The 27,832-nt window shown below is 42.7% G+C and overlaps 1 protein-coding gene across 4 annotated transcripts; it reads left to right on the forward strand.

The window, feature by feature from the left end:
* The first annotated feature begins 1,082 nt into the window (after positions 1 to 1,082).
* ttbk2 (tau tubulin kinase 2) lies at positions 1,083 to 27,675 on the forward strand. Of its 4 annotated transcripts, none has more exons than XM_005815721.2 (16): positions 1,083 to 1,446; positions 7,147 to 7,307; positions 9,298 to 9,445; positions 10,709 to 10,782; positions 12,067 to 12,207; positions 13,106 to 13,210; positions 13,720 to 13,785; positions 14,224 to 14,316; positions 14,403 to 14,528; positions 14,614 to 14,771; positions 14,877 to 15,084; positions 15,883 to 16,106; positions 16,577 to 17,120; positions 19,244 to 19,576; positions 20,382 to 21,280; positions 22,251 to 27,675. In XM_005815721.2, exons 2-16 carry the CDS (start codon positions 7,239 to 7,241, stop codon positions 22,723 to 22,725), a joined length of 3,663 nt encoding a protein of 1,220 aa, XP_005815778.1. In that variant the 5' UTR covers positions 1,083 to 1,446; positions 7,147 to 7,238; the 3' UTR covers positions 22,726 to 27,675. The 4 variants fall into 4 exon arrangements, with proteins under 4 accessions (XP_005815778.1, XP_005815779.1, XP_023208746.1 ...); XM_023352978.1 differs by lacking the exon at positions 1,083 to 1,446 and adding an exon at positions 4,971 to 5,126; XM_005815722.2 differs by lacking the exon at positions 19,244 to 19,576.
* Positions 27,676 to 27,832: the final 157 nt, after the last annotated feature.

Raw genomic sequence — 27,832 nt, forward strand, 5'->3', positions numbered from 1 at the left:
ATATATATATATATATATATATATATATATATATATATATATATATATATATATATATATACATATATATATATATATATATATATATATATATATTCAGCGCAGGACACACTATGAATTGACACTGTCTTACCAGCTTCAGGCAGCATCTTCATAAGGCCTTTGACTTTTGTTCTGGGGTTTATTTGCACATTTAGGACCAAAACATAGACACCTGTGGAACACAGAACCCATCCCCTAAGATGGCATCATGCTTATGATGCGTATGATGCTTATGACATCATAAGTATCTAAATTCATTCACACATTTAACTAAAAATACAATCTCCCTTACTATGTTCACGTCTACAGATCATATTTATCATAACATTAATTTTAATTGTGTTAACATGATAAGCAGCGAGACTCAAGTACTTATTAACGAGTTTTGTTGTTAGGCATGGGTCACAGCATAGGCGTAAATCCCGAGTGGGTCTGGGGGGTCCGGACCCCCTCCCCCAATCTTGGAAAAGTCTAGAATTGTGTCCCCCATGCCCCCCAAAAAACAATTAAAAAAATTATTGAAGAAACATTTGCATTTAAATAATATCAATATAAAAGGGAAAAATAAACAAAAACCTAAATAAATCTGCCATTTATCCCAGAAAAAAGTAAGAATTTTTAGGTCCCCCTCTCCCATTGTTAGAACAATGGTTCAGTCCAAAGTGTAGGAGGAGCAACAGCAGCGCCTCAGACGGCAAAGGCTTGTCAGAGCCAGGATTTACGCCCTTGGCGACACACAGATAAACATTTTCTAAGTCTAATAATGAAGTTGCATATGTAGTCTTCAGCTCACGGGTTCCCTCTAGAGGTCTTTTAGAAATTTACACTTTTTCCAAATAAAATTGATTGCATCATCTCATTAGATGCACTGGATTTTCTGGAATGCATTTTTACGCAAAGGTTCACAGCTAGATGCTATAATAACAACAATAATATAAGTAATCGTCAAAAATAGTAATACTAAACTGATTTCATAGGGCCCCTACTGCGCGTGCGTGGAGCTGTAAACTGTCAGCGCGCTTTAAATGTCTCTCCGTGCGCGCGGCCGAGCTGTTGCGAGGGGCGATCGGATCGGGGCCGCGCGCAGGAAAGCGGATGACCACCAAGGAGCTGTCACGTCACGGATCCGCAGCGAGATGCTGAGGTGACAAGCAGAAGAGGGAACGGCACGACCTTTCTCCCCGTCCCTCCACACACACAATATTTTCCCTCACACCGGTTCTGTTTGGGTTTTTTTTTTGGGGGGGGGAGTGGGGTTTCCTCCGATCAAGCCAACACCGCCTCCTCTCTGCCTGGACGGTCCGCGCGTCATGGCATTCCTCTCGATGTCGTACGCACCGCTTCGAAACCTTGAGGATATTTTGTAACCACACCCGGCTCTTCTTTGGATCAAGGATTGCCGAGGTAAGGTTCCCCGTCTTTTTGTCCCCCCCCCCCCCCCCCCCCCCCCACCACCGCCTTTCTCGGTTATGCCTGTTGTTTGCACCACTGCGAGCGGCCGCTGCAGCATGCGCAGGGTTTTATCCTGCACGGCGTCAGGCTAACCTCATCGGCACGGTTAGGCAGGATGAGTTTGCGTGGCCCGTGTTCGCGCCTGAGTAAATCTGCTGTGGCAACCCAGCCTCGCCGTGCAACAGCTCTCCGTAATAAAGCCGGTCGGTTCACCGCAGGAGAAGGAGGAGAGGTAGCTTGGATTTTTCGACGCAGCATGAGGGGAAATGAAATGGCGCAGCTGGACATTAAAGACAAATCGGAGCGATTTCTGTTGGTCCCCCCCACCCCACCCCCTTTTTTTGGGGTGTGTGTGTGTGTGTGTGTGGGGGGGGGGGGGGGGGGGTTGTGTTTCTTCTTATTGTTTTACGTACAGCTATTATTTCAATAGTTTTAGTGAACCAAATGCAGCTCTTTAGTTGCTTCTAAACGTGCAGATCCAGGACTGACCCTCCAGAGCCGGCCCGAAGGTATTGCAAGGCCTTAGGTGCCCCCCCACATCCCAATTTAAAGGCACCAGCCACACTTCTGTGTATATACTCCTGTATATACAAACAACATTTTACATATTATGATTTATTCTCATGTTCTATAATGCTTTTGTGTGCACATTTATCAGGGTTATCACTGTTAGTTTAGAAATGTGTAAAAAATTATGCAAAACCTTTTTCTATAGGACACTGAAGGACATTCAGTAAAAGCACACTCAAAGACATATTATAGATATAATAAATATAGATTTTATCATACGTTTTGCGTATTCTGATTTTTATTGAAAGCAGTAGCATGTATTAGTTTAATTTCACAACTGCCCGTTGTGAAACACTGTCTTTGCACAGACCAGACACACACAACACAGATTGTTGGGTTTATGAACAAAGAAGATACTGTAAGCTGTTTGAAATGGCAGTTCAGATCTTCCACATAATTGTAATTGCAAAGGTTTGCGGGACATTCTGTTTCAGTCGATTGGGTTTGCTTTTCTTTTTTTAAAAAAAAGAAATTATTTTCTACTAGGAAAAAATAGAAATCATCGTGTACAAAAGAAAAGAAGTACTCTCCTCATGTAAACTGAACCCAATAACCAAAAAGGTTTAGGTTGAAGCAATGCTTACTCTACCTTGCCTTATGCAGTTGTCTTTTAAACAGATTTTGACCAAAAAAAAAAAAAAAACTTTTGTCAGTTTGTAATTTGCACATTCACCATGATAGCTTAGATGGACAACGCGTACGCAAATAAACATACCCTGCCTTTGTGGGACGTAATTCATTTTTACCTTCAATGTGACTTTGAATCGCTGCAAAGTTTTTAAGTTGGAAAGGAGCCATTAAAGGAATACCACAAATTAACCCTCCGAATGAAACACGCCTTTGTCAAAAAATAAAATTTTCTCTAATAGCATGCTTATTTTTGGTCTGATCTGGAGCAAATTCTTAACTCTGCGTTTATTCTCCTACCAAAGCGGAGCGTCATCAAACAGCTTCAGGCAAAAATAAATGAATAAAAAAAAACCCTCAGCATAAACTGACCTCTTAAATGAAAAAAACTGAACCATACTGAACATCTGCAAACATCCATCGCTTGCTATGCAGCCAGCAGGAAACTGTTCATGATGTTTCCTTCTTGCAGGCAGTGAGCTCTTTAAAGTCTTCTTGGAACAGTTTTCAAGTCCAAGACAAACGCACATCTAACACTTGGAGCGTTTAATATTGTGGTTTTCTCAAAATGTTACTTTTAAAAAACTGCATTAGGCATCGTGAGAACTCATCACAGGAAATAAGATGCATCTACATACATCCATTTGTATTTTTCCTGTTGTTTACTTAATCAAAAAATGTTCCTTTAGACATGTATTCCAATGGTGGGTTACTTTCCTTTGGGGCCACAAAACTGTGACTGTTGTCGAACACCAAACCGATTGCTAAGTAGACATTTTTCCAAACTTGCCTTATTACTGTAAAATAAATTTTTTTTGGAACAGTCACTATTTTAACTGAACAGCAAATTTTGCATCACCAGACTGACATTTCATCACTTAAATAACCTTACTACTGGAACGTTTTTTTGTTTTATTTTTAAATTGTACCTTTATTTAACCAGGAAAAATCCCTCTTTCTACAACGCAAAATGAGATCTGTCAACGAAAGATGTTGCCTTTCAAACAGAGGTCGACACAAAAACAGGATATTTGTCCTGTGATGGACTGATGCACTGGACAGGGTGTACTCACTTCTCATCCAGGGACTGCTGGAGATGGGACACCACGAGCGACACAGCAAATTTACCAAACTTGGTACATACCAGTTATAGTTTGAAAGGCGGTCGTCTTTTTTTTCTCCCCCATTTCGCTTCAACCTTGCCGATCCCATCAGAGCTTAGAGGTCACTGGAGTCAAGCTGTGGTTGTGGTTACAGTAACTCAAAGGGGACGACGCCAATCATTTGATCTGTGCTTACTTGCTTATTTTCACCAGCAGTTAAACAGACAAAAAATTGCTTGCAAGTCTTGAGTTCCAAACCTTGAGGGTGTGTTGAGTCCCGAAGATTTTTGAGGTCAAGACAAATCTGGAGTTTTATGTTTTGCAACATAAGTCTGATGTGAGAGCTGGGCGACAAGTAGATGTTTTTTTTTTTTAATGGCTTCATCGAATTTCCTGTTTTTGAAGATTTTAATTCTTGGAAAATATGCGTGGGTTTGTTTTCACCAATGTGCACCTTGGGTTGTCAGGCCAACCCGAAGCCTACCGTTGTGTTTGAGAAGTATGTTTTACAGTTTCTCTCAGCTCACAGAATTGATAATTGAAAGAAAAGCCCGGTTTTCTTTAAGTAATTTTTTTTTTGTCACTTGTAATGTCTTTTTAAGAAAAAAAAAAAGTGAGAAAAAATGTTGAGATTTTATTTTTAATCCATTCCCCTCAGTCCTAACTAGACTGTCTGGTTTGTCGAGTCGCTATTCCGTGCTACTATTGTATTATAATAATCCCAGATGTTGTGTTCTAGCTGGGGTCACAAATAACGCACAATGTAATTGTAAACAAAGCTCAGTAAGTACTTTATTATGTCTTGCGTGTACTTGTAAGCATTTAATCCTGACTCCTCCTGAGTTAGTCAGAGAAAAATCCTGGTTCGCCTTCTACAACACTTTCTCTCAAACCCTTTTTTGCTGTTGTTGTTGTAAATAATCACATTGGGTTACTCATTCTTGCCGCACCAGCCAACCTAAAGCCTGCCTTGATCTCGGCCATAGCGTGCAGCCAGGTCATGCCAGAGCTGGCCTCTGTCCAGTTTTGAACCAGACTCTTCATCCGGCTGCAGCTCTGGACGTGTACCTCCGTCCAGTTCTGCTGAACTAGATTAGACCCGCTGCGACACAGGAAACGCTGAACATGTTCTGCCAAGTGCGCCTCCCTGCACGCCTGCGCTGATGCGCACGCGTGGATTGCGGGTTTTCACGATGGCTAAGCTCAAAACGTGCGGCTTTCCAGCTGAGCGAAAAGGGCAGCGGCGGTGACGACGAGCCGCGTCAGCGAACGAAAATGGGCTCTGCACCAGCGTCGCCATGGAAATGCTGGGGTCAGGAAGCGCGATTCACGGTAGGAGAGAGAGGAGCTCGCTGCCAGGGGTTTAAGGTTTGTTTTTCTTTTCCTATTCGTCGACGATGAGCGGCGTTGATGAGGAGGAAGAACACGGCCCCGCCTCGTCGTCACACGTTAGGTTAGTCACTGTGTGTGTGTGAACTTTGACAACGAGTAAGATGGAGTTTAAAAGCATGCAGGTATTTGCAATGAGTCAAGTGACTGGGGTTGAATTTGCAGGAAGATGGTTTTAATTTGACCAAGTACAGGCTACACAATCACCATACCCTCGTCTCAAAAATCACTTGTCTTTGGCTTCCCTCCATGCCTTTTGAATCATAAACACTCTTGGGGGGTGGGGGGGAAGCAGCTTTGATTTGATCCAGCATATTTGGTTGAGGTATTTATGTTTGGAAAAAATGTGAAACTGTTCAAAGACAAACACTGGCTGAAAATATCGAGATTTATTTGAGAAGAAAATGCATATGGTCCACAGCTCGATGGATTACAAAAAAGAGGGGAAAAAACCACAAAAATTAATAATTGTCTGCTTATTTTATACAATAAAGCACAGCTTAATGATTTTTACAGTCAATTTAGATCATAGAGGAAAAAAAAAAAAAGATACTTGTAGTGTTTCAACATCATTAGTTTCTCCAGAGCCATTTAACTCCCGAGCCCAAACCTTTCCTGCTCGTCATCCCCACAGTTTCCCAGTCCTGCATCCATCCAACAGCGCTGGTAAGGTTCCTCCTCACCGACTCGCGCCCTGCAACCAAGTGGCTTTTTGAAGGGTGTTGCATAACCCTCGCTCGCAGTGTGTGCAGAATGATGAATCGAAGTCGGTCTTGCTCCGCGTGTTTGAAGGCAGAGCAGAGGAAGTTGCCACAGCGTGTGCTCTCCAGAGGAAGGCTTATCTCTGATACAGATGTTGTATAACGTGGGAATAAAGACACAGCTTTTCCTGGGGAAGCGACAGTTCAGGGTGCTTTTATGAACACCGTTTTAAAAAAAATTGATTTTTTTTTTTTAATGCAAAATGTGCATGCACTAATGTAACACTACCTCTAATTTATCACGTTTTATAAATTTGTTACGAAAGTGTTTACTGTAAAAGTAGTAGGACTCTGTGTTGTTTTTGACACCAGTATATCCTTTTTCTCCCATTTTGTACAGAGACTAATCCTCCAGCATTTGGCCCTCTGTGCTTTGTTTCTTGGTTCAAATAATTTATTAAAAGGGAAAAAAGAAAGCAAAACATTTGAAGCAAAAATGGCAGAAAGACAGGCGCTAAAGGGCTAAGTATCGACTCCAGAGGTCAAAAACAAATGTATACCCCACTTTGGAGATATTTATTTTATTTTTATATTTTAATATCATTAAAGCGTTACAATCATGTTCATTTTCATGTTAGCCTGTCAAAAAAGGTCCTATAAATTGCGTCGAAGTTTGAAAATATGACGTTTCTGATAAATAAGCTCAAGGAGTGTGATTACACATCAAATGATTTGGTACTGCAGTTTAGCCTTATTTGATCATTTTTGTCACCCATAAAGCATTGTGATCTTAATGTCTAATACAGAAATTTGTGAAAGTTAATACATTTCAACAGTAGAAAATCAAACTTTTCGTGATTGTTTGCCTGTTCTGCTCCATGCAACCACTGGAAACAGACATCTAATGCAAAATGTTGCAAAAATAAAAGGCTTAATCACATTTTCTGGTATGTTTTCTGTTTCACCATCATGTGAAAGAGGATCCTACCAGTTTGAAATGTTGTTTGTAATTTAAGATGTAGGGCATTTGCTGGTGTGTTTGTCCAGAAAGACAGCTGCTGGAGGAACAGTTGTTGCAGCTGCTGTGATGGCTGAGTATCGTACAGCTCCAGCCAGTGAGGCCTTAGTCCTGTGTCGTCTTTCGTGATTTTTTTTTTATTTTTAATTTTGCAGCTGTGTAATACTTCACCAGCTGAACCACATTTTCCCCAGATCCTTTAATCGGTCCCTGACGGTTTTGTGTGTCTCCTGGACTTTTCTAGGTCTCTGCGTCAGCTTCCAAATGCCCGGCCCAGTGTGAGGCTCCTGGTCAAAGGGCAGCAGCGAGGGCAGCGTCCCCGGATCCGCAGACGGGATGAGCGGGGGAGCGGAGCAAGCTGACATCCTGAGCGGCCTCTCCCTGGTCAAGGAGCGATGGAAAGTGGTAAGCGGGTTGTCTTCCAGCTACAATAGGCGCCGTGTTTGTCCAGCCCCCATCACCGCCTGTCCCAAGTTAACCCCCTTGTCTTACTAACAATGAGTCTTTGTCCTAACAAAAAAAAAAAAAAAAAATTTTCCTCACCTACAACTTCTGCAGTTTGACATTTTTACCTCCTCGTCCAAGTTTTCCTGCTGCAGTGTGGGAAATCCGAAAATAGCCAGTGTTGCTATTTGTGTCAGCGCAGTGTGCTATAGGCAGAAGATCCCCCATAGGCTGGTGTCTCCTGGTGCCGGGGGCCTGTTTCGGTGCCATGTGATGCAGTTGTCCCCAACTGGCTGCCTGGCATCGCTTCCTGTCTTCTCAGCAGCCGGGTTACGTAAGGACTCTGCAGCTAAATCCACCCCACCAGCTCTCAGAGTGACTCCAAAACTCAGACAGCTTGGAGGACAGTGAAGGACACGGGGAGCTGAGGGGGAAATGAAGTCTTAAGAATGCGGCGGGGGTGAAAGGTAGAGGAGTTGGAGGCTGAGATAATCTACAGAGCTCAGTACGTAATGAGAGTACGCATAATTCAGCTTCAGAGCAGACAGAGTTGAGTTCATTGTGTTATCCCATAACGTTTTCTCTTTATAATCAGGTAGTCTTTTCACATTCTAACAATTTTCATTTAATGAAAATAATAAAAACTGTAAATTCTTTTTTTTTCTTCTAGTAATCTATTTTTTTCCCTAAAATCCTAATCAGAAACGCAAAAGTATTTAACCCTCTATGGCATGACTTTTTATTTTTGTGGGGAAGAAATATTTTCCTGCATTCTTTGGGAGCTTGGTGGTCCCTAATTACATGTCAATCATAAAATCGGACTCTGACACCTCCTGGAACCAGATTTGGGTTTGTTGCCTCAGGGTAACATTGGTCTAGAACACCAAGATTGTCTACACTGATTATGAGAAATGAAATACAAATCAAACAAAAACTATATTCATAAAAGAACTATTTTTTGGACAAAAATATGTCAAAAATCATGCCCCCCAAAAAATAAAATAAAGGAGCAATGTGAGGTACAGCTATGTGGTTTGTTGCCTGAGGGCAACGCCATGCCATAGAGGGTTAAGTGTCTAGAACTTTCTTAACCTTTTGTTATGTTAAAACCATCAACTTCAGAGTGTTTTTTTGGGGGGGGATCTTAATGTATTTCGAATGCACCGACACAATGGCGCGCATAATTCTGTCCAAGTAGTTTACAAACAGAAATCTTAAAAGTGTGTCGGGCATTTGTATTCATCCCCCTGTCCTAATATCTTGTCGAACCGCGTTCTACCTCCATTGCAACGGGAAATGTTTACACATCTAGACTGAAATCCTTGCCCATTGTTCTTCAAAAACCTTTTTGTGGACAGCAGTTTGGACATTGCGTGACGCTGCAGTTGTCACGTTTCTACAAAGGAGCTGGTGCGTTCAAAATGCGACGAGCTGTGTTAGCTTACTACGGTGGCCCTGAGGTCTTTACAGCTAGCTACGGTTTTGCATGTAGGCCAGAAAGTTACAATTTGGTCTCATTTAACTGGAGCACCATATTCAACATGGCGTCTGGCAAACTGCAACCTGGACGATTTATGGGTTGCATGTTGTGACTTTTCACATCCTTCGTTATGATGGATGGAAGAGATGATCAGAACTTCCTCTCTTTCTGCTCTTTGGTCTTGCTCTGCATCCATGAAGTCTTCTTTTCATCTTCTATCAAGTATTATTGAGCTTTTGAGATGCTATCCAGCTGTTCCCAGTTGTAAAAATAACACTTTGCAACCACTGAAATCATAATACCGTCTTTATTTTTTTCTTTTGTACACACTGTTGGAATGTAAATCTTCTCCTTCTTGCTATAAAATCATCAGATAGCCTTTTCTGAACATAATCCCATTTCTGTCTCAGTGTTGTTCTGTTTGTTTTTACCTTCTTGTGCCCGTCTCCCTCTACAACACCCTCCGCCCAGGCAAAGAAGATAGGGGGTGGCGGTTTCGGGGAGATCTACGAGGCGCAGGACCTGCTGACGCGGAGCAGCGTGGCGTTGAAGGTGGAATCGGCCCAGCAGCCCAAACAAGTGCTAAAGATGGAGGTCGCCGTCCTGAAGAAGCTCCAGGGTGAGTGGAAATGGGCTCGGCGGATTCATTTACAAGAACCGATCGATCCACGCCGACACAGTGACCTATTGATTTGATTCAACATGCATGTATTTTTATCATTGGCTGAATGTTGTAGGGAAGAAGAAAACCATTTTTACTTCTTGTTGAAATCTTGTTGAAAACACAGGAAATGGCATTTTGAGTGACGTGTGGTTCAGTCCTGGGGACAGACTGGTGTAATACAAGTCATCTGATATGTCTGAAACTCAGTTTGGGTGACACTTTATTTTTGCTGCAGTGTCCTGATTCTCAATTTCTTCTTACAATTCATCAGAAAATTTTGTATAGGTTTAATCCGTTCTTACCACTTTCTTTTTTCTTTTTTTTTTACTCCAAACTCTACTTTCTTGCTTTTTAACCAGCATGTCGTATTTCTTTTGCCCGTCTGAGATACAAATCGATGAGCTGGGATCATGTTTGCTGTCTAATGGCCTTGACCTGCAGCCCTGTGAGTCTCTTGCTTCCTAAGGGAGCCTGCATGTAACTTGAGATGAACTGAACTCTAATCCCCCCGCCCCAACACTGCTGATCCGTGCAACAGTCGAGAGTAAACATTGGCCAACAGTATCATTCGAAGGCACCTTGGTCATCCCGCGCTCATCACGAGAGCCACGAATGGCATTAGTTAACCTTATTGTTGCCCCATGTACGATTTTGATGACAGTAAAATGCGTATGAATGTTTTTATTCAGAATGTACTCTGTGGTTTTGGCGACGCAGCAGTGTTCGCTGAGGTCAGACGACGTATAGTCTTACTCCCTGGCATGCGTGCTGAGCGTTGATGTGCGCCAATCACCGTCCACCTTTACTCTTTCTAGAGTCTGTGGTTCTGTCGTACTGATGTAATGTCCCGTTAGCTAGCTGGGTGTGCATGCTTCAGTTATCATCACCTTGCTCTTCCGCACTATTGCTTGTTGTAATTCCAGTTCATTCTATACTTATTAGGTCCATGCTAATGCTACCTGATAACAATTAATCAGTAGAAAATCTCTTGCTTTATACCGTGAAAAATTAAAACCCAGTTCAGGCTGACAGATTTTTTTTCACTCCAATGTGCTTATGCCACCCTCTGATATAATCTTGTAGTGAGCCAATACTGCCCATATGAAAAAACCTCATTGAGTTCAGACGCACCCATTGTGGCAAAATACCAGTATTGGTGTCTGGTGAGGTTGTAATGCTGGCTGTGAGCTTGAAGCAATTTTGTCCTCGTTCTCCCAGGTAAAGATCACGTGTGTCGCTTTGTGGGATGTGGCCGGAACGACCGCTTCAACTACGTGGTGATGGAGCTTCAGGTCAGTGTTGGTGGAGGGATACGCCACAGAGTCAGCCACGGAGCAATGTCACACGCCTTCACTCCAAATATGAAAACAACAGTTTCTTACTCTTATTTGTTTTTACAGCGTGGAAAAATGTGACGTCTGCCGGCTTGAAAACCGCAGGTCCAATATGAGCTGCCTGTGTCGCAAATAGAAAGTACGAGGGACTTTGCTTCACAGTAAAATCCGAACCATCTGGTTCCTGACACGCATACTGGCAGGGATGTGGAGACACTGTGGCAAACCACACACACGTGGAGTTAATTTCCTGCCAAAACGTTCGCACACACATAAATCCTTGACATGTCACACATTAAAATCAAACGTTTCCAGTACAATTAAAACCATGCTGGGAAATACACCGCCACAAGAAAGACACGTTTTGTATCTTTTAGATGAGTTTGTCTGATACGGACACAAAGGTGAACCTCGTTCAGTGATTAGTAAAAATGGGGTGAAAAGTTCTCAGTGGGTAATATTTTCCCTTCGTAATAACTTCCACACTCAAGAGTGTTGTAAGCGGGACTTACTTGGCACTCAAGTCAGAAATAGATTGTCTTTTGGAGTTAGCGAACTACCACAGGTCAAGATAAAAATTGCCCAATTCAGTCTCTAACTAATTACTCACTACACCTCTACCTTTTATTGATTTTTAGGAAACAACAACAAACTAGACCGAGAGATAACAATAGCTCACTGTGCTCAGTTATATGTCCACTAATGTCATCTAACTCGTCTAACATGACTCTAGGTTTGCCTATCAGGAGTCTCCTTGCTCTGATCTCGGTTTGACTTTGCGCTGACACCTGAGACGCGTCATGCACATCCCACCGGCTGCATGTTACTCATCTCTGGGAGTTGTTTACAGAAAAGTGAGCCAAATAAATATTTCAGAAAAGTCTAAAAATACGGCTTCTCGTGAATAATGTATTTACTAACCTGCAAACTACACACTGGAGGATGTTAAGCAGAAACAGTCATCTTGGAAAAAAACGCAGCTGAGCACCCGGCCAGATAAGGCCATTAGCCAACTCATAGTCCTAAACATAATAGGCAGTTTTTGCTTCTGGTGGTCTGATTTTTATTTATTTATTTTTGTTGCGATTTGAATCTAAATATCCATAGGGATCGTTTTGGTACTGGAGCGGCTGCTGTGAAGTTTCCTTTCTGTAGCATCACCTGATATGTGAAGGTTGTTGGGGTGAGAGTCGCCTTTCAAACCTGCCGTTGGACCAACATATAACCCGTGCGGTCTTTCAGGGTCGAAACCTGGCAGATCTGAGGAGAAGCATGCCTCGGGGAACGTTCAGCATCAGCACCACCCTGCGTCTGGGGCGCCAGATCCTGGAGGCCATAGAGAGCATCCACTCTGTTGGATTTTTGCATCGGGACATCAAACCGGTGCGTTGCAAAATCCTGGGAGCAGTTTCTCTCCTGTGACCTATTGTTGTTTCCTTATAGTCTACCGCAGGGGGGTACAAATATTTAGTCACATGGGAAAAATTCATCAAGTCGGAAACAACTTGATGGCCAAAAAATATTTACATATATTTGATGTATTTAATAATAAGTGCAGCATAAATACTTTTATGTATTTATAAAATAGAATAAAGTAGTTGGACTTGTTAGAAAAGGATGTGTAAATTATAATAGATCCAAAACTTGAAAGTTTTTTTTTTGCCTTATGAAATTATTATTATTATTATTTTTTTTGTTTTTTATCAATTTTAACTGGAAAAACATGGAGCAAAATTTAGTTTTTGAGCAATAAAATCAAGATTTTGGTCACTATTTCTTTGAAAATGCCTGCTATATTTAACCAAGTTTAACAAGGCAATTAAAAGCATATTTGGGTGCAGCAGGTTTTTGAGTGAAAGTCACCGGATAGATGTGGTCCTGGCAAGAGAATTTAAAAAGTATGGTTGTTTAGAGACAAATAATCGGTGTTGCTGTCAATTACTTTGGTCTATGGTACAGTATTTAAACTACATGACATGCAGAGTGGATGTAGGAATTTTCCTCCCTGAAGGGCCTGAAAAAGCCTTTGTGTGACCCATTTTGTTCCCATTACTGAACGCTGATTTTTGTTGTTGATGACTTTCAGTTAGCTGGCTCAGCAGCAGAGTAGGTTAAATGCCTTGAGGTACCAGAATGTAAATATTCTTTACCCTATGAATTGCTGTCACAGATCTTCTCATCATCTCGGAGCTGCATGGATAGAAACAAACTACACAGAAAGTTATTGTCTCATAAATTCTGCACTTCTTACCTCCTCATGTCCGACCTCTTTCTATTCCAGTCCAACTTCGCCATGGGCCGCTTCCCCAGTACCTGTCGGACTTGCTACATGCTGGACTTTGGCTTGGCTCGTCAATTCACCAATTCCTGTCAGGAGGTCCGCCCTGTAAGTGGACTCCTCTCTTGCTGTCTATTTATTGATCATAAAGCTGTAGATCAAATTTCTGTATCAATATCATTGGTCAGACAAAAAAACCCAAAAAAACACATTTTCACTGCATTTAGTTTTGAAACTTGTATCTTAACTGTTTTATTGTTTTATTTAAAAGTTTTCTGATTTCATGCTGGCTGTAAATATTTCAACTATTTTAAAAAGATAGAACATGGGGATTATTAGCTGAACTCTGTACGTCTTTGTTGTTGTTGTTTTTTTTCTACAGTAGATGTTTAAGAAACAAGGTTGAAAATGAAAACTGTGCAGTATTTAACAGACAGTAGTTCAAATACAGTACTTAATGTTAAAAACAATATATTTGATTAAATCACTCTTCATTGATTTATGCATAAAGTTTTGGGTTTTTTTGCAGAATGTTACGAATCTAGGTTTGATCTAGTCTCTAACACATTCTAGAGTTTTTTTCTATGAATTTAATTGCCATATATGTTATTTGTTAGCCTCGTCCAGTCGCAGGTTTCAGGGGAACAGTTCGCTATGCCTCTGTCAATGCGCACAAGAACAAGGTCAGTGTCTGTCCAAAGAGGTTTAATATTTGTCACTCTGATATGCTACCCAATGTGGACCTATAGTACTGTGCCTTACAAAGGCGTTTGCGCTCCATCTGTCACGTTTCAACCAGAAACTTCCATGCAATTTGTTAGGCTTGAATCTAGCAACACAAGGAAATGCTCAAATGTGAAGCTGAAAGTAAAGCTTACATGGTTCTATAAAGAAAAATCTGGTTGCATCTGTATGAAGATTTCACCTACGATACGAGTGAAATTTAGGCTTGAGGCTAATTGGCAACGTCAGGCACAGAAAGCGAAAAAATGTTTCTCTAGCCTCAAGTAAAGTGTATCATTTTATTGATGCCGCTGTTGCTCAAACGCACGCAACGGCATCTTTTCAGTTTTTTCGTCATCATGATGAAATATCAACACAACGTTTATTTAATTCTGCAGGAGATGGGTCGTCATGACGACCTGTGGTCTCTCTTCTACATGTTGGTGGAGTTTTTGGTCGGGCAGTTGCCGTGGAGGAAGATTAAAGACAAAGTGAGGCTACTCTCAAAATCAAAAGCTCGTTCAGATCACCTTGAGTAATGAAATATACCAAGTAGTAAAACTCTGTTTAATCTCAGGAACACGTGGGGAAACTGAAGGAGACTTACGACCATCGCCTGATGCTCAAACACCTGCCGGGAGAGTTTGGTGTATTCTTGGAACACATTTGCAGCCTTGACTATTACACCAAGCCTGACTACCAGGTCGATATTCGAAAAGCTCTGATGGATTTTCCTGAATGAAAAACTCAGACCAGAAGGTAGATCACGCCTCTGTGTGTCGTTGCAGCTGTTGATGTCGGTGTTTGACAACAGCATGAAGACCTACAACGTTGTGGAAAATGACCCTTACGACTGGGAGCGAACCAGCACTGATGGCACTCTGACGATCAGCGCCAGCGCCACAACACCGCAGCATCACACCCGACTCACTCCCGCGCAGATGGGGTACGAGGCCAAAATCCCTCGGCGACCTCGGCGGAGTGCGCGACGGCCGGCCTTTTTGAAAGTTTTACAGTATTTTAACAGCGTGCGCACATTTCGTTGCTGCAGCATGGTGAACGCCTCTCTGATCCCCGGCGACCTGCTGAGGGAGAACACAGACGAGGTTCTGCAGGACGAGCAGCTCAGCGACGTGGAGAACAACCCCGGCCCCGACCGCGTGCCGGGCTCCCCCCACCACCAGCATCGCACCCAGGAGGCCGACGTCTGGGAAGAGCTGGACCGAAACCGGAACCGGATCAGGACAGGACACTGGAAGGTTCGGCTACACGCTGCACCTTGAAAGGGGGCTCATACAGTTCATTTTCAGTGTATTTTGTTTTATAGAGCAACACAAAGTAACACATTATTGTGAAGTGCAAGGAGAAGGATGTGTGTGTTTTGTTTTTTTTACAGATAAAAATCTGTCATAGTAAAGGAGGTTAAATACAAATGCACTCCATACTTTTCAGACTTTTCTCTGTAAAAATGTTGAAACAGTTTACCCTTTATCATCATTATTTTCTTATGAAAGTTCCAATAAGTAAAGCCGAGTTTTGAGATTGTAACACGGCAAAATGTAGAAAAATGAAAGTAGTATAAATATTTTTGCAAGGATTTGCAGCAGCTTATTCACATGCAAATGCAACCCTGTTGCAATAAGCAGCTAATCAATTAATAACGTAATAAATTGAAACGAGCTCCATAACTTCCATTCTGATGATTAATATTTTTTGAAGAGCAATTGTGTTTACAGAGACGTCATAATTCACTTAATTTATTATTTCGGTTGTGTGTGGTTTGTCAGTTTTATTTATTGTCTTTGGTTGTTGCGTTCTGTTTTGGCTATTTAAAATGTCTACCCGTTCCAGTGTGAAGAGCCATTTTACAAGTTTCAAGTTTAGAGGACAAACTTGCATTATTATACCATTATCAATAAGATACTTCTAAATTGTCCTAAATTAACAATATTGCAATAATTTCAGGGGCAGCTTATCATCCAGCAAAGTCACAGGCCTACACAAATGTTGCATTTGAAATTCGTTCAAAGTCGTGAAAGCGTTTCTTGGTTCCACAGGCTGCGGCAGAGGAGGAACAAGGTAAAAACCAGGCCAGACAAGGACACCAGAGCCCCTACGCAGGGCTGAGTCTGGGCTCTCCTGTCAAACCACACTCGGAGGCAGTGGCTTCCGATCGGGAGGGCCCTCTGCTGAGAAAGCTCCGCAACATCCACAGCTTGGAGCTGGAGAGGAGGCTGGGCCTGGAGTCAAAGTCCAGCCCGGAGCGTCTCCTGGATAACTGGTAAAGTATGCCCACAATTCAGCCCATTTATGAGCTGTTATGCTGCAAAAACACACAATCTTACCAAGTAGATTTAGTCTAGTTTATGTTTCAAATATCTGAGTAAGCTTGAAGTAAGACAATACAAACTTGCGAGTAACTTTGGAGCAAGTACTGGTTCCACGGGCAGATCTTTTCACTCCTGGGAAAAATGTTACAAGTGACATTATTTGGCAGTGAAACTACTACTTCTTTAAAATCAACAATGAGGAATTATTTACTTAAAACATGCTCCTATATCTTGCTGAAAAGTTAAAAGTTACGTTTGCCTTATTCCAAGTGTAGTAAAATACTTGCACTAGAAAGTATACCAAAACTACTTGGTAAGAATTTGTGTTTTTGCAGTGTGTACAAAAATTTCCTTTGGGTTAAACCACGAGTTGTTTTCATTTTCTTTTTTTTCTTCTTTTTTTTTTGCGTCTGTCCTTTAGTTCAGGGAAACAGCAGTTTGGTGCCCAGCACCAGGGCAAGGAGGCTGCTGTCGTCCCAGCAACTCAGGGTCAAGCCGGGTCCGCCGGGGAGCGCCCCGATCGCGTCTGGCATTACGACGAGGAGTTCCTGTCCGGAGCTGGTTCTCCTAAACCGGCTTCACCGGGGTCTTTTGAGCAGGGAGAGGGGGCGGCCAGTAGTGGTGGCTTTGTGGCGCTTACTCTGAGCTCTGGGAGGCAGGACATTGACTCAAGGGAGTGGGTAATGGTGGAGCGACCCAGTGGCTCCCCTGGAGCCAAAGCCACAACAAGCCCATCGGAGGAGGATGAGGAGCCAGAGGTGCTCCAACCAGAGGAAGCATCTCCCGGATGGGAAAAGAGAAGCCCAACCCCTAACTCTGGCAGAGCTAAGCAAGAAAGTGCGGCTTCCTCCAAAGGAAGCGTAAAAGTGGACAAGTTGGAGCTCAGTGTGGGCCCCGTGGGGGCTCTGCCTCCTATTACCCCAACCAGCCCAGCTGAAGCTCTGGCTGAGGGAATCCTGACTCAGGTAAGGCCCTTCACTGGAAGGCCTCTTCACAACATGCCAAACATGATGATGTCTGTAGTCAGCATTTTTACGAGGATAAAAAGCTGCACAGAGTCAGAGTTCTAGGTCTAGAACTTCGATGCTTTTATCATACAACAATCAGTGTACCACCAGCTGCATCTTGCCGTAGTCTGAAGGTAAATGTTACCGCTTTGTGTTTGCTTGCTCTTTCACCTGTGTACATTTTAGAAACAGATACAACTCAACCTGAGTGCTTCAATCAGATCACAGCATGGGGAAAATAAAGAGAGCTGATGATTTTAAAGTTCAGTTTCATTTGGAGTAGTTGTGCACAGCTTTACTTTGTTCGCAGTATTTAATTAATTTATTTTTTTTCCTATTTTGCTTCACAAATTAATTTCCAAAGGCTTTCTTGGTTTTCTAAGTTAAATATTTTTTGCTGTTTTGCTATTCATATTCTCGCAGTAGACAACTTAGTTCAGTGTTACATTTCTTCTCAGTCTATAATTCAACTTTGAAAACTTACAGTGCCTTGCAAAAGACTCATACCCCTTCAACTTGTTTCATATTTTGTCACTTTGGAAACACAAACTTCAAAGTATTTGATTCAGATTTAATGCATTACAGCCCGCTTTTTACCGACGATGCTACCTCATCATTAAATAGTTTGCCTTTTTATGATTTAATCTCAGTCTAAATGCAGATGAGGCCAAACAGTGGCCATCATAAAGGGTGTAACATGGTGGTGGCAGCATCATGCTGTGGGGGATGGAATGGAATAAACATATTCTTTTATTAGAGTGGGAAAATTAAGGCCTAACAGCAGAAACATGAGGCATATAGGTTCACACAATGATAAAAGTATTAAAATATACAGTATGTACTGTGCCGTTATCAAAAGTAGTATCCTCCAATCTAAAGGGATGTGCAACTGAATAAAATCATTAAAAAAAAAAAAGTGCAAAATTTATAAACACTATTTATAATATATAAAAATAAAACAGAAATGTTCAAATAGGCCTGTGGCAACCAGCAATAAACCAATTAACTGCATGATAAATTAAAACAAACTTCTTGCATGATTGATTACTTTCCTTGTGTCTTTCTTACCAAAGACCGAATGACAAATAGCTTCAGTCTGGTACGTTGGTCTCAATTGGCCCGTTTTTGTGACGAACAGTTTTGCTTACAGAGGCTTCAGTGATCGTTTTATTTGTTGCGTTGGTTGTTTCGTTTATTCGTTTTGGATAGTTAAAATATCTTCCATTTCCAGTGTCAAATGATTTTTAGAAATTAAAGTCAATTAGTTTTTGAGAGGGTGTACTTGCTTTATTACGCCATTGCCATTACATTACTTGAAATTGATCTCAAAACAACAGTATTATCATTTATCGCAGTAAAATTAGTTATTGTGACAGGCCTATATGCATATAGCAGCAGAAATGTTATTTAAAATGAGTGAAATTGGCCTGAATCAAAGCGTATACATTGACACCACTTAAATTGCTGCTTTGGGGACTTATGAAGACAGTTGTTTGCCATGGATTTTATTTAGTAGTGTCAGACTAAGAGGGGCTAAATACAAATGCATGCCATAATATTTAGATTTTTATTTGTAAAACAAGGGAAAGAAAACCTTGTAGTTTTGGATAATCATGTAAAATTCCAATAAAATCCATTCAAGTTTGTGATTTTTAAGGCGAGGCGATAGCTCGGGGTTCCATGTATGGAGGCCTCAGTCCTTGGCCGTTGACCTTTGCCACGTCTTCCCACTCTAGGAAAAAACAAAAAAAGGAAAAAAATAAGTTTGTGTTTTTAATGGGCCTGACTGTATAGAAGTACTTTTGCAAGACACTGTAAGAACTTATTGCCAATTCTCCCTACCTCCTACAAGCAGAACTACCGTCTTTCATTTAAATAAATGCAGACCCCGTTTACCTAAAGCTCCTACCTCACCTCCTACATTCTCTACCAGTTTTGATTAAAGCAACGCTCCCTGCCAGAGCAGCTTGTCTCTTCCACCTCACACTACCTCCACCTCCATCTTCACACACCCTCATCAATCTCACAGTCCCTCCTCTCTCCAACCCCCCCACTTCCCCTGATCCCCTTCCCTCTCTTAGTTCCCCACCTCTCCTCCGTCTCTACCCGAGGAGGTCTTGGCGCGGACGTCCAGCCCCATCCCGCTGCGCTCTCCCAGCCCTCACACCCTCCTCACCACGCTGTCGGACCCGCTGCACCTGCGCCAGTCAGCGGGCTTGAGGCGCAGCCAGTCCGCCGACCAGCAGCCGCAGCAGGAACGCCCGTTCTCCTCCACCTCCTCCCTCCCTCTGCCAACAAACCCTTCCCCGGGCGCTCGCTCGCCCAGTCGCAGGAAACTGCCGGCCATCCCCGCCGGTGCCGCCAACGCCAAGTTCCCCTCAGTCATACGCATCACCCGCGCCCAGCTTCAGCAGGTGATGAAGCTCCCATCACTGTTCCCGTTGAAACAAACGAGCCTCCATTCCGCTTCCTCTCTCTCTACATCCGTAGCAACACATTTGTTCTATATATTTTTCTTTCTTGGTTTCCGTCTTCTCCTCTGTTGCTGGTTATTGCTGTTTTTTTGTGTGTTCCTTTGGGCTTGGCTTGTTTGTGCAGCTCTCTCTCCCAGATCTATGTAGAGGGGGCATTGTGCAGGACAGATAGAGCATGGGTTCAGATGTGTCCTTGTCATGTGATTAGTAGGGTGTGTCTTTGTCTGACTGTGGCATGCCTGATGGGGAATGTGGAGTCATGACTACAGGTTGCATGATCTCTTTTGTTTCAGATCGTCTTTGTCCTCTCTATCTTCCTCTTCCTCTCTCTCTCCCTGTATTTGTTCCTCACCCTCTCTTCGCTGAAGCCCCCTGCGAAGTTGCGTGAACGTTTCCTGTCCTTGCCGGTTTAGTACTCACAGCTTGACTGACACTGCCATAGCGCTCGTGTGTTTCGGTCTGATTAATGGGTAGCTATGGTTTTGCATGCCGTTGCTCAACTAATCACCATTTGTTTACCATTTTCTTTTATTAATATCAAATTCCTCTCCGTTCAACACATCTGCATCTGGCTCTTGCTGCGGATCTACAGCACAACTCCACATGTTGTGGTCTACCAGCAACAGACCTTTTTATATTATAAGCAATTTATTCCCATTTTTAGCGTTATGTTTGGTTGAATAACACTTGTTTTTGCTTTTTCCCTTCCCCCCTCTTCTCTCGTCCACCTCCCTTCCCCATCCAGCTGACAGCTCAGCGTCCTTCAGGTCTGTCCTCGCAGTCGGGATCAGACAGCGCTCCACAGTGCCTCCTGCTGGAGAGGCATGGTGATGCTGAAGGTGAGATTCAGCAGATCAACTCCCAGCAGGAACACGCGCCCACCCATCCGGGAACGCCGACAGACCCGCTGGCTGAAACGGTGGCAAATGGGGATGCTCACGCCAGAGCTCAAAGCCCCGTGCCAAGCCGCGCGTCTTCGCCTCGCTCCCCCCGCTCCTCCCACTCGCCTCCTCAGTTCTCTCCTCGCAGACCCCTTTTTCCAAATGGCTGCGTCTCTCCGCCTTGTAATGCCCAAGCCGCCGGAGAGCTCTCGAAACACAAAGACCCCGACAATGACGCCGCCCCGGCCCCATGTGCGATGGAGGCACAGACTAGGGAGGAAAACAGGGGCAACGTGACTCTTACCCCCTCCTGCTCCTCATCCGCTGCCCCCCGCAAGGACCCCAGCCGCAGGCAAAGTCGCATCCCCGTGCTTGAGCCCTCCAGCCTGCTCGAGCTCCCCCCTCCGGGGTCTGCCAAGGAGAAACTTTTCCAGAAAAAAGCCAGCCACCATGGCCCCGTCCCCTCTCCCACCGCCTCCCCGTCCCTCTCTGACCGCCGTGGCGCCGCTGTAGCCTCCCTCGTCAGGGACCCGCTGTCGTCCGCCTCCGACCGCTCTCAGGACGAGGACTCCCTCGTCGGCTCTCGCTCTGACCGCCAGGGGGACGAGGGTCTGTCCTTGTCCTCCTCCTCCAGCCCCCTCTCTCGGAAGAGCAGGATCCCTCGTCCCGTTCACTCGGCCGCCTCCGCAGAGCAGCTGACCGCCCAGTTCCTGCCACGCCCGCCCCCGGGGAAGCCACCTTGTCGCGCCCCAGTGGAGGGCAGGTAACGCGCGCTTTCAGATTTCAATGGCCCAATGTACACTGCCTTGCGAAAGAAATTATATTGTTTTATTGTGAAGCGGGAGGAAACTTTTTTGTTGTTGTTTTTTACAGTTTCAAAGAGAAGTACAGTATGCAGTTTTATTGAGCCCCCTTTACTCAAGTACTCCTAAATAAAATATAATGTGGTATGGTAAATTATAATGTGGCTGATTAATTGTATTAATCGTGATTAACCCATTATTGAAATAATCGTCAACTATTATAGTAATCGATTGATCGTTAACAATACCAAATTTTGCTAGACGGATCACTTGTCTCAAAAATTATCGCGATAAACTATTATATTGTTGTTTTTGAAACCATTTTCAAGTAATATAATGGAATGGCATAAAAATGCAAGAACACATTCCCAAAGATCAATAAACTTTAAATTCTGATGAACATTGTAAAACAACAGAAACTACATCCAGGCAGTAATTAGCCCAAATTTTTACATTTTGCAATTAAGATTTTTAAAAAGCCTTTGTATGTAAATATGTTTTACCCAGAATTCACCAAATTCTTCAAAAAACAAATCTAGTCTTAAAGACATTTTAATGTCCAATTACTAATTGTTTACTCAAGAAAAATAATCAATAGATCAGCTCCACACTGCACTGATTATAAGTCAAGCAGAAATGGCTGAGTTTCTCACGTGCTTTAGCTCCAGATACATCCTTCGCTACAAATGTTCAAGCATTCACTGAAGGAATGCTGCTGTTTTATTTTCTGCAATGAGCTGGAATGTTTGCTTAATTGCATTCTTTAATGTATTTATATTATTGAATAAAAGAGGCTTAAGTAGTTCAATGAAAAATCTGTAGAATGCACCATTTTTTTTATCCAATTAATTGATTGTCAGAATAATTGATCAAATATATCATTTTTTTATATGCATATATGTCCTTCCTCGTCTTTATCTTCCCGTGTAGACTCAGGCGCTACCGCATCCGGGCCGGCAGCACCGGCGACTCGGACCTCCTGTCATGCATCGCTCAGCTGATGCACGGCTCCCGCGGCTCCCCCCTCCACCACCGCTCCCCGGCGCAGCAAGGGGCCTCCAGGACGGGCGTGTGCAGCCTGACCAGCTCCCCGCATCACCACCACCACCACCACCACTATCACCACCACCGCAGCTCCAGCGCCTCGCCGCGCAGCTCCTCCTCGCTGCAGCGCTCCGTTAGCTCCTCGCCATCCCGCCACGAGCACCGCGGCGGAGGGGGCGGGGGCTGCCTGGGCCGGAGCCACTCGCCGCCCAGCTTCTCGGGGTCGCCGCCTCCGCGTCGCTTCTACCTCCACCACCAGGAGACGTGTTGCAGTCGGCAGGCGCGCACGAGCCCACTCCACCTGTCCCGGGGAAAGGGCTGCAGCCGAGAGGGCAAGTGCTCCAGCAAGCTGAGCAGATAATTTCGCACCAGATTGTAACGCCATAGAAAAGGAGGTGAAGATTCCAGTGATGATAGGATAGACGTCAGTCGGAAAATAAGCCTGAGTCTTCCTGTTCAGTCAGTAAAATACCCAGTTCCCCTTCTGTATTATTAGTTCCAGACCTTCTCTTCCAAGCATTCCCCTCCTCCCGTGTTTGCACACAGGGTTTGTCTGACCTTTCAGATGTTTTGACTACTTGGTAACTTAAATATCAGCTTTCATTTCAATTTCACCTTTCAAATTGAGCCTTGCAGGTATAACTAGCAAGAAGAAAAAAAAGGCTGCATCCGGATACTCGTTTCACTAAAGCTGTGTCTTTATCATGCTGCAGGCAGTAGTATAATATAGAACAATAGCTAAGTTGAGTCTGTAACTTTGACCTATCCTGTACATTGACATACACCAATCAGGCATAACATAACCACCCACAGGTGATGGGGCAACTCTGACTGAGTAGGATAGTAGTAGGGAGCAAGTGAATATTTTCTCCTCAAAGCTGAAAAACTGTGAGGATTTGTGTGAGTTTGACTAGAGCCAAGTTGTTCTGGGTCAGTATCTCTAAAGCTGCTTGTCTTTTAGGTCGATCCTTGTCTGCAGTGGTTGGCATCAATTAAAAGTGGTCCAAAGAGGGAGCAATAGTGGGTCGGCGAAGTTGATCGGTATAAGCTAACGCATCTGGGTGGATCTGTGGTCCGACCAAACAAATGAAATACTACAGCTCGATTGCTTAAGTAAATAGTGCCATTTCTAGTAGAAAAGTGTCACAACACGCAGCGCATCACAGTTTGTTGCACATGCGGCTACATGCACCACCCTCCTCAGCATGACTCTGATCCTCTTCCCCCCCTTCCCCTTCACTGCTGCACAACAATGGCCAGGTGAGCATCTGAACTGACCCAAAGCAATGAAATGACTTGGCCGTTCTGATTAACCACCTTTTCTTTTAGATCAAATGGAGAACGTGTGTAATCTGGGGAATATGTGCGATTTGAGCAGTTGCTCAAGGTGGCATTAAAAAAAACTGGATGGCACCAGATTTAAAAAAAAAAAACAACTTCTGTGCTGAATAAGTTTCTCTACTGCCTTAATGTGCAGTAAATGGGGAGTTGGCAACCCTTGCTTGCTGCAGAGGGAGGCTGAGTAAGGTGGTTTGTGGAGAACTTAACGGGATTTTATCGTGTCCTGGAATCTCAAACTTCCTCCATTTTAATTGGTTGGAGTTTAGCACAGGGTGCCATTCAGGCAAGAACTGCTGCTGCTTAGAAACACGTGCGACTAGGAAACCATGTTAAAGAAGGTAGCCCAGGAGAAGAAGTGTAATGCTTTTGATGTTTCGTTGGGTTTCGTCCCTTTCACCAGGCGGCTGTTGTATTATTGTAGACCATGCTGAACATCCTTTCGTGGAAGTGATGATCCCTAGCGGGTTTGGCTTCTTTTAGGAGGACAACGTGCCCTACGTCGGAACAAAATTGTTTCAGGAATGCTGTTAGGTTTTGACTTAGCATCTAACTCCTCCAGATCTCACTGGAATCGAGCCATTTTTGGATGTGCTGAAACATTATTGCAACTTACGGGACCTAGGAGGATGCTGGATACCCTACCACACTTTCTGGGGGTTTGGTGGAGTCCAAACCTTGATGGCTCAGAGCTGTTTGGCAGCTGATACCAACCCACTACCAGGCAGGTGGTTATAACGTTATGCCTGATTAGGTGTTAGTAGCAGTATAATCCTTCGCTTTTTTTTTATGCACTTGGGAATTACAGCATAGCTGATTCCAACTCAATGAAGAATTTGCCTCGGTTCTGCTTTTGGAGGCTGTACACAGGGTATTATAGTATGTTTTTTTTACTAAGTTAAGCTATACTTTGTCTAAAATTGTTTTTATTGAGGTATTTATTGTAAAGCTTCTTCAAACCTCCTTCCCCAGACGTGTGACCGTCACATTAGTTTTAAGTGTTTAATCAGAGGGATTGCTCAGTGGCCCTCTATACAATCAGCCGTGCAAAGTGCGTGACATCACGCACCGTTTTGTGCCTACTGTGATGCTGTGAGGTTAACTTAGGATCTTTAGGACAGGAATTAGTGGATCATGTTTTTTTTTTTTTTTTCAAGTGGTCATGGTTGACGTAGGCTGAACAGCATAAGGTGTATTACTGGTGAGTAATGCATGGACACAGACGTTTCTCTCAGCATGTGCCTTGGCACTTTGGGCAGCTTAAAGATTTACTATCGTTTTTTGTAATTTGGGAATAAAAGGCCAAAAAGACTTGTGCCAGCACTTAAAAAGTTAAACCTTTACATTAATCTTCATTTCTATGACCAAGGTAGCAAAACGGGCATTTTGTAGTTTTTGGACAAAGTAGCTCTTACTATTGGGGGGAGGGACAGTTTTTAGGTTTCAGGGTTGATGTATATCTATGTGTCGCTGTTTTTGGCTTTGAACAAAAGCAACCTCAAAAAACAAACAAAAAAAAACCCTCTGATAATACAAAAAACCGAGGCCATATAAACATGCATTTGACAAAACAAAACAATGCTTTAAACCTCCATGTATCCTGCACTGAAGACCATTCCTGGCTGCTGTTTTATCAGTTTTATCTTATCTCCTCGCTACGCCTCCTTCTCCAGACCCTCCGCTTGGACGATACTGCTAACTTCAGCCTCCTTCAATTGCTACTCTTTGCATGCCGAGAAAACGCAGACACATATACCAGCTGCTGAGCAAAAGAGTCGCACAGCGCATTCCATCAAGTGGTATTCTTTTAACCCAATGAGAACATCATTACCTGAATAAGTCAACAGACTTAATTCCTTAGACCCTGTGTCTTTGTGCTTCTTGTCCTGATTTGGGTCAATTATGTTGCTGCTTACAGTGTCTTGGAAGAATACGAGCACATCTCCAAAAGTTGTACTCGAGTAAGAGCAGCACTTCTTCAAAAATATTTTTACTCAAGTAGAAGTAACACGTAGCCGTCCGAGAATTGGAGTGACTGAACATACACTTTCAAGCCTTACTACAAATTCTCAATTGAGCTTAGGGCTGGACATTGACTAGGTCATTCTACCATGAATATGATTAGATTTAAATAGTCCATTGTAGTGTCCAGTCTTTTGCAACCTAATCCTTGTTTTCCCTTCTGGGCTGCTCTGGATTTAGTTTTATTAACCCACGATCAATGTCCTGCTAAAAAAAGAGTATCCGCACCATCACGATTCACCATGGGAATTGTGCTACAATGGCAGATGTCATCATATAGTGCATTACATTTGGATTTTATGTGATTTTATTTGGCCTGCATTTGTATTCAAATATCATGTTTTGATATTTATTCTGATGCCGCTAAATAAGATCCAATGTGACTGTCGCTCTAAGCATTTGACAAACAGTATGCATATTTTTGCAAGGCACTGTACATGATACTGTTTTTAGTAGTGCATTCCACTAATCTGATGCACAAAATGGAGGAGATTGTAGTCGCATGAGATCCTGTGTAATGGGATGCTGCTATACATAAGGACAAAGACAATAGTGATATTGCCAAATATTTTGATGCCTCGAGCTGATATGCAGCTCGTTCGCAGATGTGAAGTGGTCCTGCTTCTTTCGACTCGTGCAGATTAGTCTCACCGAGCAGCTCTGATGACTCATCCCGAAGGCGGACAGCGTTCAGTCAGAACAGCCTTAATGCCTCTTCCTTGCCCCTCTGTATATACAGCGAGGGATGACTGAGCCTTGTCTGTGCTGGAGATCGTTTCATCACTAGAGCAAAAACTGAGTATTCCTTTCTTCTCTCCTGTCCGTACGGGCTACCGTTCCTCTGAGATCCAGGAAAAGAAAAAGGGGAAAAAAGAAAACTTTTGTGTGCAAAACCACCCTGAAATGTACCTGTATTACACAAATTAAATAAGAAAAACTTGGGGGGGAGCTGGTCAATCTCCGTGGCGTGTGTTTGTAGTGATTTTTATTTATTTATTTTTTATTATTTTTTACATCCAATATGTGAACTGTCCCGTGTCGACTCGCAAACATCGACGTTCCCTCAGCTTTTAAAATTCATTACGCAGACTTTTAATAAATACCTGTAAGATATTCAAAGTCATATTTAAATTGAAAAAAACAACAACAGTGTTGTAAAAAAAACAATAACATATGCTTCAATGAGAGGAAGGAACAGATGCTAAACAATGCTGCTGGTTTTCTATGATAATCAGATTTCTTCATGGTTTTTATTATTAATGCATAGAAGTGGTGTGTGTAGTCGTAGTGTTAAGTGTTTCTGTCCAAGTTAGATTTCCTTTGTTCCCTTTTGAAAGTGACTCGCAGGTTGAAAGGTGCCATGTTGTTTGGTGTTAGTGGTTCCTTCTACACACAGACCAAAAGAACAAACTGATCTGTTCTGCTTTTCGTTTTCTTCTTCGAAAAGTGAGATAAAATAAAAACACTGTTCATGCCACAACATTAGAATACTTGTCAATGACTTAGAAATGCTTGACTTGAATTTATTTATTGTGACATTAGCCTGAACTTTATTTTAAATTCAAAAATCATGGATTTAAAAAAACAATTTTTTATATTTTTTTGCTGTAGCATATGTCATTGTTTTGGAAATGTCACTGTACAGCTTCAATGAAGGAATGTAACAAGTGGGAGTTTTGCATTGTATATACCTGTAATTATTTATGTTTGATATTTTATTTGTATCATATAAATGCCTTGTACAGTGTTTCTTTAATTTTGTTTTTATTTTAGAATTATTTTGTATTTTATTTTTATAAACTGGTTATGAATAAAATACTCATTCCGCATGCAGACAGATCTTGTTTAGGATTCTTGGCGCTACATGAAGAAATAATTTATACAACTCTGCTCATGCTGTGTAAAATGTAAATAAAAACCCTTACAGTAAACCATTGGACCCTATGTTAAATTACAGTGGTAGTTTTGTGTTTTGTTTTTTAATCACCTATAAGTTAAAGAAATCTCAAAACACTTTACACAACAATCTTAACATATGCAATCACATTAAACTGTCCAGTCCAGTTCATCCTGTTATAGTTCAACCCAATGCAGTCAGATTCACATTC

Source organism: Xiphophorus maculatus, chromosome 19, assembly GCF_002775205.1.
Source record: "Xiphophorus maculatus strain JP 163 A chromosome 19, X_maculatus-5.0-male, whole genome shotgun sequence".
Classification (NCBI taxonomy): domain Eukaryota; kingdom Metazoa; phylum Chordata; class Actinopteri; order Cyprinodontiformes; family Poeciliidae; genus Xiphophorus; species Xiphophorus maculatus.

Excerpts from the sequence above, each read along its gene's own strand:
- ttbk2 (XM_005815721.2), top strand. The coding sequence starts at position 7,239 with ATGAGCGGGGGAGCGGAGCAAGCTGACATCCTGAGCGGCCTCTCCCTG. Across the intron at positions 9,446-10,708 it reads CGTCCTGAAGAAGCTCCAGG|GTAAAGATCACGTGTGTCGC; the intron begins GTGAGTGGAAAT and ends TCGTTCTCCCAG. Across the intron at positions 12,208-13,105 it reads TGCATCGGGACATCAAACCG|TCCAACTTCGCCATGGGCCG; the intron begins GTGCGTTGCAAA and ends TTTCTATTCCAG.